The sequence below is a fragment of the Patella vulgata genome, chromosome 5, assembly GCF_932274485.2.
Source record: "Patella vulgata chromosome 5, xgPatVulg1.2, whole genome shotgun sequence".
Taxonomy (NCBI): Eukaryota; Metazoa; Mollusca; class Gastropoda; family Patellidae; genus Patella; species Patella vulgata.
Genome location: NC_065883.2, coordinates 78,839,389 through 78,859,368, shown reverse-complemented (window position 1 = coordinate 78,859,368; position 19,980 = coordinate 78,839,389). Strand labels below are relative to the sequence as shown.

At 38.1% G+C, this 19,980-nt stretch overlaps 1 protein-coding gene across 1 annotated transcript; it reads right to left on the bottom strand.

Moving 5' to 3' along the window:
• Positions 1 to 468: 468 nt before the first annotated feature.
• LOC126822689 (lysosomal cobalamin transporter ABCD4) lies at positions 469 to 16,418 on the bottom strand. The gene is made up of 8 exons (XM_056101105.1): positions 15,934 to 16,418; positions 13,511 to 13,632; positions 11,631 to 11,741; positions 11,124 to 11,215; positions 10,476 to 10,512; positions 9,729 to 9,822; positions 8,502 to 8,578; positions 469 to 7,679 (listed from the first exon to the last, which is right to left on the bottom strand). Exons 1-8 carry the CDS (start codon positions 16,062 to 16,064, stop codon positions 7,483 to 7,485), a joined length of 861 nt encoding a protein of 286 aa, XP_055957080.1. The 5' UTR covers positions 16,065 to 16,418; the 3' UTR covers positions 469 to 7,482.
• Between the last annotated feature and the right edge of the window lie 3,562 nt (positions 16,419 to 19,980).

The following is a 19,980-nucleotide window of genomic DNA, read 5'->3' as shown; positions in this document are numbered from 1 at the left end:
TAGTTTAACCCCTTAACTGTCCAGGACTTTATATAACGTCCTACGCAGTTACGGGGTTAAAACTGACTGATTAATTTTGATAATGAGTGTCCAATTTACATTTGATGCGGGAAAGATAGGATAGTGCGTCAGACGAGGAAGATATTCCGTTAATGGAATTGTCCAAGCGTCTGAGGGCTCGTAATGATCAAGTTAATGAAAATGTAAAGGACACGAATAGTTTGCCATCAAGTAGAAGTGATACCTCTGATGAACGCGACATAATGCGATATAAAAAGCGATGGTAAATTAAAATCTGAAAAATCGCCGAAACAGTTGTTAAAACTTATTGCCAGTATGCTATAGTATTTGATTTTCTAATGTTAATGATTAATTAACTGAGATGATTTGAGTTAGAGTGAAAAAAAAAAAGAAAAAAAAAAGAAAACATTGTTTTTTGTTTTTTTTTAGGCAATATCCACAGCCAGGATTAGCTACTGGATAAAGGAAGAAAATGTCGGGCTTAATGTATACACACCAGACTCAGTTTCTGCGTTGTTAAGACTGTAAGGGGTATTTACCTGTCTATGGGTTCTTTTTCATTGTCCGTAAAACCTCTGCGAGGAGATGGCCGTGTAACTGGTGCCACCAGAAAGTTAAAACCAGGAAGATTTTTAAACACAGTGAACGTTGCCATAGGCAACCATTTGGGCTTGTGTGTGGCCGTAATGATATACGAGTTCGTTCACTGATTGGTTTGATTTAAAATAAAATAAAATGTTAGGAAACCTCGCAGTTGTATGTTACATGTTTCATTTTTATTTCTTATAGGACATATAGGGAGCGGTGGTTGTCACCATGAAATTAACATTTTCACTTTTTTTAAATATTATTTGTGTTGAACCAAAGAAGGGGGTATTAATTAAGGAAAATGTTTTGTTTAGGCCTGTGAATAAAATAGAAACAACACGATCAAGATGGTTCATTATGCTGGTTCGTAATCTTCGACCGTTTGCTGTTTTTCTTAGGAAGTTGACCACAGGTGTTACTCGCAGCCTTGATGTTTCACAAGACATTTTAAGTAAATATAATACGTCAAAGACTCAGGATTTTAAGAAAACATTACTTCGATTAAAAGAGGAAATTATGACTTTAACGACAACAGACTCAGGATTTTAGGACAACGTTACTTCGATTAAAAGAGGAAATTATGACTTTAACGGATGCACACTATGACATATTAGATGTTGTAGGAAATTTACTAACGTTGTATACCGGAACTAGGCGAAAACGTTCTCTTGTTCTTATTGTAGGGAAGGCCTTAAATTTTTTTATTCGGTACTGTCTCTGAAAGTGATTTACATGACACAAGGAACCTTCAAAGCCATTACAGCTTCACAATAAATTTGTAAAACCATTGATGCTGTAGTCTTGTTACGATCACGAAGAAACAAACACAATAAGAAATAAGTCTGATAGTACAAGTACAAATTACAAGATTTTTGATCATTTTAAACGATTTTTAAACAAAGATTTGATATTGAATGAATCTGATAGAAATTAGTGCTAGATACACATAGATGCACCATGGAAATATGTATAACTAAAGAGAAACCTCAGTATCAGTCTGTTCTTGTGTAAAGGCCCTCGGAAAGTATTTGGTCCATTTAGGAAGAAATAAAAAAAATATCAAAGATAAATTTAACACTGAAAAGTGTGACATAAATGCAGCTAAGATGTTTCCTAAAGAAACTCAGGAAACCATTACTGATTTAGGTGATTTTCCTACCAGTTTCCTTAGTGCAAACTTTTCTGGAGACGAGACGGATTTTAGGAGGGAAGGATGTTTAGGAGAAGAATGATTTTAAGGAGAGCAACTTTATACATATGCAGAATTTGTAGCTTTCCACAATTTTACTATATAACATTTTTCTTTTTTTTTTTCATATTATTTTGAAGACATCATATTGAGATTTGGTAATCTTGAGGCAATAGAATATCTTATATCTCAAAATAACTCATGACTTGTCGATCTAGACAAAGTAAATCATGACTTGTCGACCTAGACAAAATAACTCATGTCTTGTCGATCTAGACAAAGCAGAATATAGATAGAGCTAGTAATAATAAAAATATTTTACACCGGGCAGGTTTATTTGGTAAACAAGACAACAGACGAGTTCAAAATAACTATCAGTCGTAGATTTGGTAATCTTGACACTGTAGAATATTTACTACAACTAGGAGTTCAAAATAACTCGTCATATGGAAACTAGTTAATCTCGACATAGTAGAATATTTACTAGAATAGGAGTTCAAAATAACTTGTCTCATGAGATTCGTTATTGGGTGTATACGTAAAAAATAGAGTAAAAAATAATTCTTAATTCATGCATTTTTTTTAAAATCTTGACACAGTAGAATATTTAATTGCACTGGGTGTAGACAAAAAAAAAAGAGAGTTAAAAATAACTCATCATTTATAGAGAGAGAGAAATGGGGTTTAACGTCCACTCGACACAAACTAGGTCATTTCGGGACTAACACATGGTTCACTTTTATTTACATACAACCCACGAGGTTGGACAGGCGACCCTACTCCTTGTCACGTACAACCGGGGATTCGAAACCACGCCAGTTGTAGGGTGACCCATGTACTCACAGAAATACAGTCCACCGCTGATAGTTCGAGACTACCACTGAAGCGTGCACATTCGCCGTGCCGAGACCAACTTTCTGACAGTATGATACTATAAATAGCCATGGCACGTGCAATTCTCTACAAATCTATCAACTATTACAGCCGTAAAAAATTTATTGTTGACGATTTTGAATAGCAGTTAAATTAAGCTTCTTGGTTATTACAGCAGATTTAGAAATTACGTTCGTTTCATTTTTTAAATCGCTTTATCATTAACTGTACCGTTAAGAGCGGCATCTTTTGGTTTAGTACAAATAATATCTCTGAATCACTCGGGTTAGGCAGGAACATGATACTAGCAGTAGTTTCATTTTACTTTTACAAGCTTCTTAAAACGATTGTTGAGCTACCTAACGTGCTTATTTCTAAATTCAATTTCTTGTTCTAGCTTTCTGTTACGTTTCGTAAAAAAGTAGTCTTGAGTATCCCGACCTGTCAATCAGACGTAGAATGGTCGATATACTGGTTAAGCGAGACTAATTTCAAAACAAGGGCACGTAACCTATCTTTTACTCAAAAGTGTCTGGATGTTATGGACGACTCTTGGAACCAGTTTTCAGTCTATTATTTATACATGATTAATGGTCATAGCTTATTAAGTACAACATGATCGTTTATTTAGTGACTATAATTGTGTAAAACTGATTTGAGGCTTGGCATATATATAAATATTGTGGCGTAATTGTCGAGATATATGGAGATATTTATTTATGGTGGGTCACCCTACCAGTTGACTCAATGACAGACTTTATGATACAGCGCGCGCCGGCTAACCATTCGGCCATCCAACCCCCCTCATCATTTATAGACACAGAAGAATTCATATTAGAACTAGGTATAGATATTTCAACAGTAGAGATAAATATAACTCATCACTTGTTGATATGGTAAACGAGACATATCGGTATGGAGACATTGCAGAGATAGTAATAATAACAATATATTACACCTGGCAGGTAGATTTGATATGGTAACCAAGTCACATCAGATTGCAGAGATATAGTGATAATAACAATATGTTACACCTGGCAGGTAGATTTGATATGGTAACCGAGACACATCAGATTGCAGTGATAATAACAATATGAAGAGCCCCGAGGAAAAATGATCTAAGTTACTTGTTCAACAAACTCCAGTTAATGGCGCCATCTAGTAGCAAATTCTATAAGCTTTCTGTGGAACAATCAATTTCAGGTAAAAACGATCAGATTCACATCGAACCAAGGCCCTTCTGAAATGGCCTCCCAGACAAATAATTCCATCGTACCCTTTATTTTACCTTAATGTGACTGAAAAGTGGAAGTCAGTTATTGTACTGGTAATTACGATTCGTATTAAACATCATTTTGAAGTTGTAATTAAACCAACTCGTTGTTCTGTTCGCGTCAAGCATTCTCGTCCAAGAGTCTGTTTTGCCGTTTATGCGAAAAGACAAAAATGTGACTTAGATCGTTCTTCTCCTGGACTCTTCTTATATTATACTGTGCAGGTAGATTTGATAAGCTAGAAACAGTAGAATATGTAGTACACAATTAGGAACTGATATTTTGAAGAGTTCAAAACTTATCCCAGGTAAATTTTGTAAGTAGAATATATTCCAACAATAACTATCACTTTTAAATTTGGAAATCTTGCCACAGTAGAATATAGTTCACATTTACTTGTTAGACAAAGGAAGAAATCTTGCCACAGTTCACAAATAACTTGTTAGACAAAGGAAGAATATTTTCTGAGACATCAAGAGTTTGACAGAAGAAGAATCATTCCTGAGACACCAATACTGTGCTGTAGTAAATCTACGTTCAAACCAGAGTCTTGAACAAAATCAATTATATCTAATCTTATATTTCATTTTTTTTTTTTTTTTTCGTTTGCAGACACGACAGAGGAATATTTCATTCCAGCAGGAGCAGATATCAACATAAAAGACAACTCTAAGTTATTAAAGTGTGGCAACATTGCATATTTTGGTGCATGTTGCTATGGTAATTGTTACTAGAACCAGGAATTATATGTCCATATTAGTCTGTAGCGAGGTACAGATTTGATGGGAAAGATGGTTAATGTCTCTTGGACAATTTAGCACGGTCATTTTAATTATATATATTTTTTAAAAATTTAAATTTGTCACATGTAAAATGGAAAATGTGGAGGCAATGGGATAGGGGGAATTTTACAGAGGTCATCTGAACGACTTGTTACACAATATCCCCAAGAGTCCATCCCCCACAAGGCCTGAAAGATCCTTAAGCCGTTAACTGCGTAGGACGTTATATATTGTCCTGGACAACTGCCACTCACCGTGTGTAGGGCGTAATATAACGCCTTGGAGGTATTTTCCCCAACCTATTCTTCGAACATACGATCACAGGATGTGTAGGACGTTATATTACGCCTGGTCGAGGAAATCTAATTGAAGGGCGACAACTCTATTTACCGTTAGTTTTAATATGGTTTCAGACTACTATCATTTTTTTTTCGGGAATAAAAAGGTCCAAAAATGACGTTTTTCGTCAAATTAATTACACAATAGGGGGTAGTTAAGGTTTTAAAAACTACACAGTTAACGGGTTAATGGTCTTCTATCTAGTAGTGAACGAGAACACTCGGCAAACCTTAACAGACTCTGGTACCCTACATCTAGTCTCGGCTGTATGAATTCAGCCATTGGAACTACTATCAAGTTCCTGGATTACAAAATGGCGTCACCCATGATGATGGCTGTGAAGAGTGTCTTATCATACAAAGATTTCAATATCTGAAGCTGTTTTTCCTTCAAGTTTATTCAATTTTCTTTAAAAAAACAAAAGACAACTTTGCATTAAAAAACTCTACACACTCTTTGAACAATGCCATTTTTAGAACTTCTTTCCAGAAGCGGTAAGTTTTCCTAATAAGTAAAACGATAGCCTCATCACAATTATATGGGTGTAGGTACATATTACTTACCATCATACAGTCTACTCTAGATGTAGGGTACCAGAATTTGCCAAGTGAACAGGCACAGTCCCTACCACAAACGAAATAGGTTATGTGCAAGAGATAGGGAATTAAAATCTTAATCTAACAACTTAATATCTTAATACATACAATAAAAAGAAAAGTCAAGAATTAAAAAAAATAATCAATAATAAAAAGTACTCCCACCAAACAATCTGATCAAAATACAGATCTATACACTTTGTTTCGTTTTTTATACTTTTAATGGCTTGCATGAAGATCTTACCCATTGTCATGGGAGGTCGCGTCAGGGGTAATATGAGCGGCATTTGACCCTTGGCATCAAACATTTGATTAACCAATCAGCATTGATGTTTCTAGTGGGTATTTGGGAATACAACTTTTGTTTTGTCTTTGCTCCGAATGTTGACCCACAGTTCCCTTAAACACACACAAATAACACATGCCAATAGACTGTTTCATTGACTAATACCTTAGATCTACCAGAATGTGAGTTGCATAACAATACTTCCAGATCCTAGTGTAGTAGTAAAGACAAGTAAAAACGAAATTTTGAACCTTAAAAAGCGAAATGAAATAGGATCTGTGTTTTAATCAGACTGTCATGCCAAGTTTTTCGTGGTCACTCATACTTGAATTAATTAGTTTCATGACAGTTCCTGCTTCAAGCTAGCTCAACAATTTAAGTAGGTGCAAAAAAAACCCCAAAACTTCTGCACCAACCGAGCTAATGAAGATCGAAAAAGGTCTAAAAAATTGCAGGTCTCAAAATTTAGAGAGAGAGAGATGGGGCTTAACGTCCACTCACACAAATTTCCTTAATATCATCTCCATGAGTAATGCGCTAACATATTAATAGAAAGAAAGAGAAATGGGGTTTAATGTCCACTCACACAAACTAGGTCACAGACTAACATATGGTTTAAATTTATTTCAATAATTCCCTTGCGCCTAGGGGTCTTTAGCAGTGGGAGGGAACCGGAGGACCCAGAGAAAACCTACAAGGTTGCACAGGCGACCCTAATCCTTGTCACGTACAACTGGGGATTCAAAACCACACCAGTTGACTCAATGACAGGCCTAATGATACAGCACGCACGTGTTAACCATTCCGCCATCCAACCCCCCTCAAATTTTGACCTATAAAGCAGTTATAAAAAAATTGAGGACAGACAGACAAGGGTGACAACAATATATTTTCAAATGATATTTTTGGCATATATAAATGTGTCTTAACTAAACAGACAATGTCTTTGAATGATTGGAATAGGTGTGTTTCTATTGGGTATTTACGGTACACAATAAAGAACAATGCATTAACAAAATTATTAAACAAACCCAAAACAAAAATGGAAGTCAACACATATTCATAATACTGTAATGGCACAGGCACTTGAAGGGATTAAAATAAAACTTCTTACTACTGCTTGACTATATATTAGTCGAAATTTTCCTAGGAACAAACATGTTTGATATATTGGGCCGAAATTTTGTTCACCACGTTTGCCAGGTTCAGCAAATTAAAGCATTCGCCCATTTGTTGAATTCATTAGCCAATCACTACTGATGTCGAGAAGTCACATGATTGTTTGAAGACAAATTAGTGACTGACAAAATGGTAGTCCCTGCTGAAGTTGTACCTGACATTTCGTAACTGTTGTGTGAGACATGGATTAACTAGATGAACAAAAATAAATTTGCGTCAGACAAAAACTAGAGGAATCACGCTAGATGATCCAGCCAGTATTTATAAATTTGCGTCAGGACACCCAACTAGAGGAAATTGCGCTAGATCAAGCCTGTATTTATACCTGACAATATTTCCTGGCTAGGGTAATATTTCATGGATTTATCACATCGTCTGTTATTGGAGTCAAGGACCAGCCGCCCACACCATCTAGCCTTAGTTCTAAATCGTGATATTTTCTCACACTGCTTCGATGACCAACACTTAAGACGATGATGTTTAATTCAGCACAGAATGTATAGAGTGTATCTTCCATATCATGATTCACCTGACATGTAGCCTCATCTAAAACTACAATAAAATAAAATAATATATTTTACTTATTTCAAAAATACAAGAGGGAAATATAGAAGATAGCAATGAAAAGTGTGGGATACGCCCACACATCAGCTTTGTCTTAACTGCAGCTTGTCTGAGAGCAAGAGAGAAAGAGAGAGAGAGAGAGAGAGATAGGGTTTAACGTGACACAAACTAGGTCATTTCGGGACTAACATAGGGTTTAATTTTATTTCAATGATTCGCTGGCGCGTAGGGGTCTTTATCAGTGGGGGGGGGAAACTGGAGGACCCGGACAAAACCCACGAGGTTGGACAGGCGACCCTACTCCTTGTCACGTACAACTTGGGATTCAAAACCATGCCAGTTGACTCAATGACAGGCCTTGTGATACAGCACGCACCTGCTAACCAGGGTGCTAACCACTCGTCCATCCACCCCCCTGAGAGAGAGAGAGAGGGAGAGAGAGAGAGATGGGGTTTAACAGCCACTTTACACAAACTAGGTCATTTTGGGACTAACATCCACTTGATACAAGCTAGGTAATTTCAAGACTAACATATGGTTACATTTTATTTGAATAATTCGGTTGTACATAGGTGTGGGAGGAAACCAGAGAGAACACCTACAGTTGGACAGACAACTTTACTTCTTGTCACCTTCAAGTCGGGAATTGAAACCACTTCACTCGACTCAATGACAGACTGGAGAGAACACCTACAGTTGGACAGACAACTTTACTTCTTGTCACCTTCAAGCCGGGAATTGAAACCACTTCACTCAACTCAATGACAGACATATTAATGGAAAGTATGAGTGAATATTTTTCTAACTTACTTGCAAAAGGTGGTTTATGATAATATAATCTAACAAATGATAATCTCTGCATCTCTCCTGGTGACAGTTCATTATACCTGAAATAAGAGAATATATGTGACAGAATGTAGCATAATGAAAGCTCATCTCAGCTAGAAAAATACCCGTTTGAAGGGAAGCAAGAGAGCGAGAGATGGGGTTTAACGTCCACCCGACACAAACTAGGTCATTTCCGGACTAACATATTGTTTAATTTTATTTCAATGATTCGCTGGCGCGTAGGGGTCTTTAGCAGTAGGAGGAAACCGGAGGACCCGGAGAAAACCCAAGAGGTTGGACAGACGACCCTACTTCTTGCCACGTACAACCAGGGATTCGAAACCACGCCAGTTGACTCAAATGACAGGCCGTGTGATACAGCACGCATGTGCTAACCATTTGCCCCCCCCCCCCTTTTGAAAGGAAGCAGCACAGGATGTTGTTTAATCAAAGGGGCAAGAACTCAGTGGCACAAACTTTTGATAACAAAGGGCTATAATCCATGGAGTTACGGTCTGATATATTTAAAGTTTTCTCAAAATCAAATAAAAATTGTGACCTGTAGAGTGTCCACAAACAAATTGTGGACGTCCAGACGGACAGGGATGACGAAAATTATCTGTCCACATGAAAATGTGGGCATATAAAAACTCTGACCTATAGAATGAAAATAAGCATGTCATAAGAGAAATGAAATGAAATGGGGTTTAACGTCCTACTGTTCTGCTCCTATACTGGGCTAATGAAGACGGGCATATGCCATACAGTGTGCTATGAGGGAAATTTTGCCCGGGCAGCAGCACTATCGCCTACTCTTATATCGAATTCTAACTGCCAGGGGATCTTTTATGTGCATTCCAATATCTCCACGGGACCTGTTTTTCGTCTCATCCGAAGGACTAGACAGCTGTCCTTGTCAGGCTCTCCGTTCTGCACCACTGACAAGGGGAAACCACATCGGAAAATCCCGATGACTTTCTCGGCCAATGCAGGGATCGAACACCTGACCTCTGGGCTAGCGAGCCAGCGTCTTAACCACCTAGCCACTGTGGCTCCATGTCATGAGACAACCTCCATTAATTCCCTGAAACTTGTGATGTCACACCTGTGCAACCAGTTTTGTGGTAATTTATGTCTAAATCTGTGACTGGTGCCTTATATCCCGACATTAAACAGACAGATTTCTCCAGTTTATATCTATTAACTTACCAATTCCAATCCTGACCTGCATCCAAACCACCTGTTCTTTCTACCACACCCTTTAAACCAACTTTATCTAAATAGTCGTACATTTTATCATCACCTGAAAAAATAAAACATGAAATATATTAAAAATAATATTTTAGAGAGAGAGAGAGAGAGAGAGAGGTAAAACTAAACTCATCCTACTACTTTTATTTCATTTTGTTTCCAGTGCATTCTTAAGACTGAGAATTTTGCGTTTACAAGGAAACACATTTGACATAGCTTTTGATATACAAGGCGAGTGATGTTAATGACAGAGTCTTCTAAATATTAGAAGAATGCAGCCTCAGTATTGGCCGAGAGCTAAAAATTGAACTAGGATTTTAAATCTCAATTAATGAAAAGACTACCTCCTTAGATATTTTAGTTTAAGTTATCATAAATATTATCATAAATAAGGCCCCTGGCAATGATAGTACAAACAATGAAATGAAATGAAATGAGGTTTAATGTCCCACTGATCTGCTCTGACTAGGCATACGCCATACAGTGTGCTATGAGGGAAACTTTGTCCGGGCAGCGGCGCTATGGCCTACTCTTATATCAAATTTCAACTGCCAAGGGATCTTTCATGTGCATGCCAATGTGTACATGGGAACTCGGTTTTCCATCCCATCCAAATGACTAGACAGCTGTCATGCCTCCATCCTGCATCCAGCGCTAATCTGGATGCATTTATAAGACATTTTCAAAAATATGTTTTTTTTTTACCTGGTACAAAATTTTCATCTGTCAATGGAAACATAATCTACAAAATTGAGAAAATAATTCCATACAATTACTGATTTATTATGTAATAAAATTCAAAAAGTTGTACATTTTTTTAATGACAATTAGTTCATTTTTCAAAAAGAAATGGAGATAGATATCAACTTTGCACAAACTAGGTCACTATGGGACCAGCACACGGAACATCTTCGGGTTTGCTTGCACATAGGGGTCTTTAGCAAAAGAAGGAAAGCTGGGTTAGCAGATGGCATTATTATACATAAGAATCAAAATGAGGTCACTGAACCCTCCCACTCCGACCCAACATGTAAAATATAGTATATAACGGTACCTGTTCTCAAGAAAACCATCAGGTAACTGAACACCCCTACCCAACATGTAAAATGTAGTATATAACGATACCTGTTCTTTGAGGGAACCATCAGGTAACTGAACACCCCCTTCCCGAACCACCCAACATACAGTATATAAAAGTACTTGTTCTCTGAGGGAACCATCAGGTAACTGAACACCCCACCCCGAACCACCCAACATGTGAAATATAACAGTACCTGTTCTCTGAGGGAACCATCAGGTAACTAAACATCCCCACCCCCATCCTAACATGTAACATATAGTATTTAGCGGTACCTGTTCTCTGAGGGAACCATTAGTAAAATAGGGTTTCTGGGGTAAATATAAAATACTTTTAGCTTCTGCTGGTAAAAAACTGTCAATATGTCCTGAAACAAAATAAACATTGTTTTAGACCTGGTAATGTTTGGTGAAGGAAGACCACACCATACACACACACAAACCCAATTTCAAAAATATAATCTTAAGAGCAGCAGGAGAGAGTGAGAGAGAGAGCGAGTGAGAGTGAGAGAGATGGGATTTAACGACCACTCGACACATAGCACACTGTATGGCGTATGCCCGGCTTCATTAGCCCATTCGGAGCAGAACAGTAGGACGTTAAACCACATTTCATTTCAATATGGGATCAGCCGTGGCTTGAGTAATATGTTGCCTCGCTAACAGGAAGGTCCCCTACTCCATTCCGGTGTTAGTCAACAAAGTTCATCTGAATTTTAATATCTCCAAAAGAATGAATCAGATTTATTTAAATAGATTTCTGCCAACATTGTTTGTATTTACCTGTTACAGACGTCCATAATCGGTTGATGACACGTAGTAAAGAACTTTTTCCACAGCCAGAATCACCTGTAACCAGTATATTTACACCGCATTCTAATTGAAAACTTAAATCTACAATAACAAAACAATATTAAATTAGTTTAAACTGTCCCAAGTACTAGCTGGGTAACTGTCATGGGGGAAGCTGTCGCGGTACCCAGGGTAACTTTCATGGTGGGAAGCTGTCTCGGTACCCAGCGTAACTGTTATGGGGGGTGGGGCTCATAATAACTGGGAGGAACTCACAGTGAAATGGGGAAGCTGACTTGGTAACTGGGGGAAACTGTCATGGGGGAAGCTGTCATGGTGCCTTGGCGTAACTCATTAGGGAAGCTCATAAAACTGAGAGAAACTGTCATGGTACCCAGGGGGAAACCGTCATGGGGCAAGCTGTCATGGTACCCAGGGGGAAACCGTCATGGGGCAAGCTGTCATGGTGCCTTGGCGTAACTCATTAGGGAAGCTCATAAAACTGGGGAGAAACTGTCATGGTACCCAGGGGGAAACCGTCATGGGGCAAGCTGTCATGGTACCCAGGGGGAAACCGTCATGGGGGAAGCTGTCATGGTGCCTTGGCGTAACTCATTAGGGAAGCTCATAAAACTGGGGAGAAACTGTCATGGTACCCAGGGGGAAACCGTCATGGGGGAAGCTGTCATGGTACCCAGGGGGGAACCGTCATGGGGGAAGCTGTCATGGTGCCTTGGCGTAACTCATTAGGGAAGCTCATAAAACTGAGGAGAAACTGTCATGGTACCCAGGGGGAAACCGTCATGGGGCAAGCTGTCATGGTACTGAGAACGGGCCGTTTTTGCGTTCTATATTGAGGGAATCCTGTTCGCAAGATTCTACTACAATACGTAAGGGTTGGGGGTGGTTGTTTACTCCCTTGGCTGTTTCGTTCTCAATTATCCTAAAAATAAATTAGTCTCTAAATCAGATGAGGTTGTTCAACATGTATGTTTATTTCCAGAGTGAATATACAAAGATTACAGTACATGTTGAACAATGTATAAAAGATATATATATGAAATGAACATGTGTAGTAATAATAAAATATATATAAAACTTTAAATACATAATATTTCACAATTAATGTTTTATGTACATGTAGAGTTATACTTTACTCTATCACAGTACCTTGGCGTAACTCATTAGGGAAGCTCATAATATCTTGGAGAAACTGTCATGGTACTCAGGGGGAAACTGCCATGGAAAATATGGGAAACTGACATGGTACCTAGAGGGAACTCATGTTCTCCTACTGTCAAACTAAAATACTGTCAAACTAATATTCTTGGGTAATCGATGTGACCTCACGCCCATTTGACAGAGTACCAATGTAACTTAAATTCCCTTGCAATAACCCAAATTTGAGTGACGGCCTATTCAAATTCCAACTGCAACAGGATCTTTTATGTGCACGCCAATGTGAACTCGGCCATCCGATCAACTAGACAGCTGGTGATGCAGGACGGAGGGCCTGACAAGGACAGCTGTCTAGTCGATCGGATGGGTCGGAAAAACCGAGGCCTTGTGTACACTTTGGCGTGCACGTAAAAGATCCCTTGACAGTTGGAATTCGATATAAGAGTAGGCCGTAGTGCTGCTGTCCGGGCAAAATTTCCCTCATAGCACACTGTATGGCGTATGCCCGTCTTCATTAGCCCAGTTCGGAGCAGAACAGTAAGACGTTAAATCCCATTTCATTTCTTTTTCTGGTTCACAGTACGGTTGTACTTGTTTATCAAGTAAAGATAACCTTAAATCCGATCATATTTTAAGAGAGTGACAATCATGATTGCCGAATTTCATATAAAGACGAGAACTACTGAACTTACTTCTACATAGTATAACTGATGACTTCGGTGGACCATATGTCAAATGATCAACTCTAAATGCAGCTGTGCCACTCTGTAGATCAGAGGCATCTATTAATTCTTCTTCAGCAGGGGGAATAACTCTAGGAACAAGATTAATATCAGCTTCAGTAAAACTATGAAGGTAAACAAACCATAAAAATAGGAAATATAGCTTGAATTACTAAATATATACTACAGTCAGTTGTTGTCACAAGGAAATACTTGTCACCACAGGAACACAGCAGGGGGATTAACTCTAACTTCAACATAGGAAGCAGACCACTAAATATTTTGTCATTAATTTCAATGTTGATTTGTATTCTTTTATGAGGTTTACCATGGAGATTTTAAGATACAATGTAACCAATAAAAACTTATCTTATCAGCATAACCAACTTTGGTAGTTCCCGTGTTATTTAATCAGCCCACCACTTCAATTCAAACCAGCCTAACCCTACTAGTCCCTAGTTGTTGGCTAATCAGCCCACCTAATGGAAAATGCCTTGCCGTGCTAGTTGGCTTATCCAGCCACCTTTCATACCAGAGTTTGGGAGGTGGAAGTGGGTGGAATCAACAACTACTATTAGCAGTCATGTAGGCTGAAGATTAAACAACATCCTGCTCAACTCATAATCCTTCTACCTCTAAATAATGAATATTTACCAGAACTAGAGAGAAAATATCCCTTCAAACCCTTTTCTTTGATTCTAGACCAAGAAGTCAACATGTTGGTAGACTTCATGGAATGTCCATGTGGCTTGTTTGGGTTCTCATTAGAGTAAAATACAAACAGGATTTTGTCACTAGAAAGAAGACTGCCATGTTGTTTTACAACAGTGCCCTCTAGGTTATATAATTTCATACAATGTCAAAGGTCGCTTGTATGGAGTTGTGTCCCTTTGACTATATTGTCAAATTCCAAAACAACTATGAGAGAGGGGGGGAGAGAGAGAGGGGTTAACGTCCACAAACACAAACTAGGTCATTTCGGAACTAACATATGGTTCAATTTTATTTCAATAATTCGCTTGCCCGTTGGGGTCTTTAGTTGTGGGAGGATACCAGAGGACCCAAAGAAAACCCATGCGGTTGGACAGGCAACCCCACTCCTTGTCGCGTACAACCAGGGAATCGAAACCACACCAGTTGACTCAATGACAGACCTTATGATACAGCGTGCACGCGCTAACCATTCGGCCATCCAACCCCCTTACTATAAGAACCAGGGAACCTGCGCATGATGTCAATCCCACTATCTTCTTGGTATTATTATGTGGTATCAAATATTGTTAATCGATGTCAAATTACATGTCAATCACACACCATTTGATGGAACTTTAAAACCTTAAACTTTCAATTGAATGGGGGGTGGGGGGAGGGAGAGAGAGAAAGAGAGAGATGTCCACTCAACACAAACTAAGTCATTTTGGGGCTAACACATTTATTTAAATAATTTGCCTGCACAGGGAGGTCTTTAGCAGTGAGAAGAGGAAAAAGAGAGAGAGAGAGAGAGAGAGAAGGAGAGAGATAAAGCAAGAGAGAGAGATAAAGCAAGGGAGAGAGAGAAGAGAAGAGAGGTTTAACCTCTCTATGACACAAACTAGGTCATTTTGGGACTAAAATTTATTTCAATAACTTGCTTGCACATATATAGGAGTCTTTAGCAGTAGGAGGAAACTGAAGGTACAGGAGAAAACTAGGTGTGACAGGCAACCCTTATCTTTACATACAAGCAGGAAATCAGAGAGAGATAGGGTTTAATGTCCACTCGACACAAACTAGGTCATTTCGGGACTAACACATGGTTCAATTTTATTTCAATAATTACCTTGCGCGTAGGGGTCTGTAGCAGTGGGAGGAAACCGGGTGACTCAGAGAAAACCCACGAGGTTGGACAGGCGACCCTACTCCTTGTCCCGTACAACCGGGGAATAAAAACTACGCCAGTTGACTCAATGACAGACCGTATGATACAGCGTGCGCGTGCTAACCATTCGACCATCCAACCCTCCCAGGAAATAGAAACCATGTCATTTGACTCCATTACAGATATAAGAAGCCAAACATCGCCACTTTAAACCAATCAAAGAAGACAAGGCAGGGGACAATGTATAGTTTATTCAGTTGGGACAAAAAACAGAGGTGTACACATTAACATGCACGTGAAAGATCCCTTGGGTGTTGAAATTGGCTATAAGAGTACTCCATAGCACGTTATATACCATGACGTATGTCCGTCTTCATTAGCCCAGTCAGAACAGAACAGTAGGAAGTTAAACCTCATTTCCTTAATAATTTAATACTCAGTATTCTTTCCAAACAACCAGTATTTTGTCCTATATTTTCTAAAACAAGAAAAGATACAAAAAAAAATGTGAAGAAAAAATACAAAAATAACTTACTGGTCTTCTCCGACAGTTTGAACAAAACCATAATGTTCATTTTGTTGATCTTGTAACGTACCCAGTGTTTCTAACAACTGACCTATTCTATAACAAAATAAACAGATATACTCTAATAACTCTGTTTTCATTAATAGCCCAGTCGGACGTCAAAACCCATTTTATTTCATTTCTAGTAACTGATTGAGTAAAATAAAATGAAATGGGGTTTAGTGACGTGTCAGCATTAGGCTAACCGGATGATATTGATGCGTCAACAGGTTTCTGAAATATATCCCACTACTGTATACAATGTTTCTTCTAACACTTGCCTGAGTCAAACACATACCTCTAGTCTAGTCGGCCCCAATAATAGCCCTATTGTATACCCAATACACAGTGTGGGTATGTGAATAGAATATGAATACATCTCATCTTCTAAAGGCTATCCTAGATTGAACATGTTCAAATTACAACGGTCATGTGATGTAACTCTTATTAATCATTTCAAGTTGAAGTCAAGTGGACACCATAGGTTCAATTATCCAGTAAATAATCCTAATGTACATATCAGGTTGAATACAAGTGGACACCGTAGGCTCAATTATCCAGTAAATAATCCTAATAAATGACTATATGTACATATCAGATTGAAGTCAAGGACACCGTAGGCTCAATTATCCAGTAAATAATCCTAATAAATGACTATATATGTACATATATCAGATTGAATACAAGTGGACCCTGTAGGCTCAATTATCCAGTAAATAATCCTTATAAATGTTATTGGGATTGCTAAATAACTAAATGTACACATACTTTTTATCAGAAAATTGTACTTTTATCAGGAAATGGTAATCATCTATTTGTATTCCTTTTATTTTTTTGATGTTTTAAGTGCATATTAGAAATTATCTTTTAGAGGCATTTAGTAACTGGATATTTATTTCTCAATCACTGTTCAAAAATTGATCATTATACATCCACGGTGGCTAGGTGGTTAAGACGCTGGCTCTCTAGCCTGGAGGTCGGGTGTTCGATCCCTGCATTGGCCGAGAAAGTTCATCTGGATTTTCCGACATGGTTTCCCCTTGTCAGTGGTGCAGAACGGAGGGCCTGACAAGGACAGCTGTCTAGTCCTTCGGATGAGACGAAAAACCGAGGTCCCATGTATATATTGGCGTGCACGTAAAAGATCCCTTGGCAGTTGGAATTCGATACACTGTATGGCGTATGCACGTCTTCATTAGCCCAATATAGGAGCAGAACAGTAGGACGTTAAACTCCATTTCATTTCATCGATAAAAAATGTTTTTTTAAAGTCAAGCTTAAGTAGCTATTTTACATCGTAGCATTAAATGAGCATGTCCGACTTCCGACTCATTTGGCTGTCACCGGTCACATATTTGTCCAGTGTGAAAAAATTGACAAGTTATGGAAAAATTTCCTTCATTGGTTTAATTTCATCATGATGAATTCTGACATATCTTTGTCTTCGGTGGATATAATATTCAGGAAATTGAAACCATATAATATGCAAATTAAAATATACTCTTGTTAATCATAAAAAATTTATATTTATAGAAACTGGACAAAATACAAAAAGAACTTGAATTACGAGAGAAATATACATGTACAGTGAAATCTGACATCGTACAGGATTGTTACAATATGTCAGATTACGCAGAGTGTCGGAATACACAGTTTTCTCAAAACTAGAAGTATTATTGTAACTTCGAAAACTGGAAGTATTAATATAATGTAGCTTCGAATCCCTAGAACGTTATTCCCTTTAAAAATAATAAACATTTCTGTACATTCAAAATTTTATTACATTAATTTTTTTTTCATTTAACATGCGTAGGCATTTTGAATAGGTCAAGTCTGTTGTTAATTTATCTTCTTCATCGACTTCAGTTGATCACACACTTGTCTTTGGTGTCACGTGTTCATTGATAATCTATCGTTCTATGTCCTGGTCGTCATCACACGGTTCGGATAGATCCGTATGGTGAACAAACTTAGGTATTCAGGTTCAATCGATATGCGCAACGAATGTTTCCAGCAGGTGCTAGGAATATTTTTACGACGGAATAATTTGTGGGAAAATTCGTGGGTATTCTTGAGTATTTGTCACAACTGTCTTATAAGAGATTATAAAATTATCAAAGTAATCAACAAAGACCTTCACGAGCGAGTTTTAATCTCACTGATAATTGATTGGTATATGGCTTGTTAATCTTTCGTGGCTTCACACCCACCGATTGAAGGCTGGATTATACAGTGTTGATTCAATAGAAATCATGTGACGGAACGGCTGATTGATGTCGTAATTCGGAATATTCAGAGTGCGGATTACTCAAAGAGTTTTTGGCTAAAATAATAAGGAAATAAATCGGGACATGAAAATGATGTCGGATTTCACAGAGTACCAGAGTATTCAGAGGTCGGATGTGACAGAAATGAAATGAAATGGGGTTTAACGTCCTACTGTTCTGCTCCGAACTGGGCTTATGAAGACGGGTATAAGCCATACAGTGTGCTGTGAGGGAAATTTTGTCTACTCTTATATCGAATTCCAACTGCCAAGGGATCTTTTAAGTGCATTCCAATATATGCACAGGACCTCTGTTTTTCGTATCATCCGAATGACAAGACAGCTGTCCTTGTCAGGCACTCCTTTCTGCACCACTGACAACGGGAAACCACGTCGGAAAATCCTGATGAACTTTCTCGGCCAATGGGTACACTGTATACAAATGGGATGATTATGAAGCTGTTTGTTGAATGATCGCTATAGTTAAAGGACAATATTGGTGCAAGTCGTTATCACATATGTAATAGAACTGGTTCAACACGTTCAAAATATTATTTTATCACAGAGATCATTGCTACAATAGATGAATAATCAATGTTTCAACAATAGGAAGTGATGAACGCAAAAAGAAAACACGAGTTATCCTTCTATATAACTTGCTGAAGTGACGGGTGATAACAGATACATAGGCGAATTTCTGCTCACTAAAAATTCCTTCGAAGACCAAAAGTTGTTATATGAGACTGTAAGAGTATATCTGACAATTCAAAAAAGTAATTGCATGTCATTAGATAAGAGAACACGAGAAAAATAGAAACGGTCCGTACATTCACGGGTGTTTATTCATTCTATACTAATAAAAACATGGTAATGCACAGACTTTTTCTATTTTTCTATATGTTCTCTTATCTAGTGAGAGTCAATTTTGTTTATGAATTGTCAGATATCCTTTCACAGTCCAGGGTTGGTAATAAGTGGCAAACGGTCGTTTGGTTTACCGGGAGGTCGCCATGCTTACATAACGGGCGAACGACCCTTCGTTCCCCGTGTAAATTAGACTTGTGTTTCGTCACAGGAGTCTGACCTTCTATCCGTATAGATATGCATACACCATGTCGTACCAGACAATACATAATAAAAAAAAAATATATTGTCTGGTACGACATGGTGTATATACATGTATACGGATAGAAGATCAGACTTCTGATTGGGGGGGGATTTCCCTTGTGGTATTCCGATCACGTGATACTCGATGACGAAAATTTCCTTCCTTAGCAACTGTACAGCCTCGACTTTGTTCTTTTAAAAATGGCAGCCCCCACGACGAAATCGAAACGTGAGACAGTCGCGTTGAAGACGTTCCTGTCGTGGGATTTCAACGGAGACTTCTCCTACGAGGTGGACAATGACAATAAACTTACAAAGCTCACATGTAAGATATGCAGTACGCACTACACAGAAATAAGACGCGATAGACGTGGGGACAGATGAGTCGGAAATGGAGAATGAGATGTCAGACGTGACTCAACTTAGCGCAAACATGTAATAGTAATAACGGTTTATGAAATTGATTTTTCTAGTCAGAATTTGTGGTGTTATTTTAAACTGTATTAACAGTTTCAGTTGTTAAATTTAATATTGAGTTTTCGAGTCAGATTTTGTGAATTATTTTTTTAAAAGTGAAAATACTATACCCAATTTGGATAGTAAAATACAAGTGCCTAAATTGTTTCATAAGTTTTAAACTGATA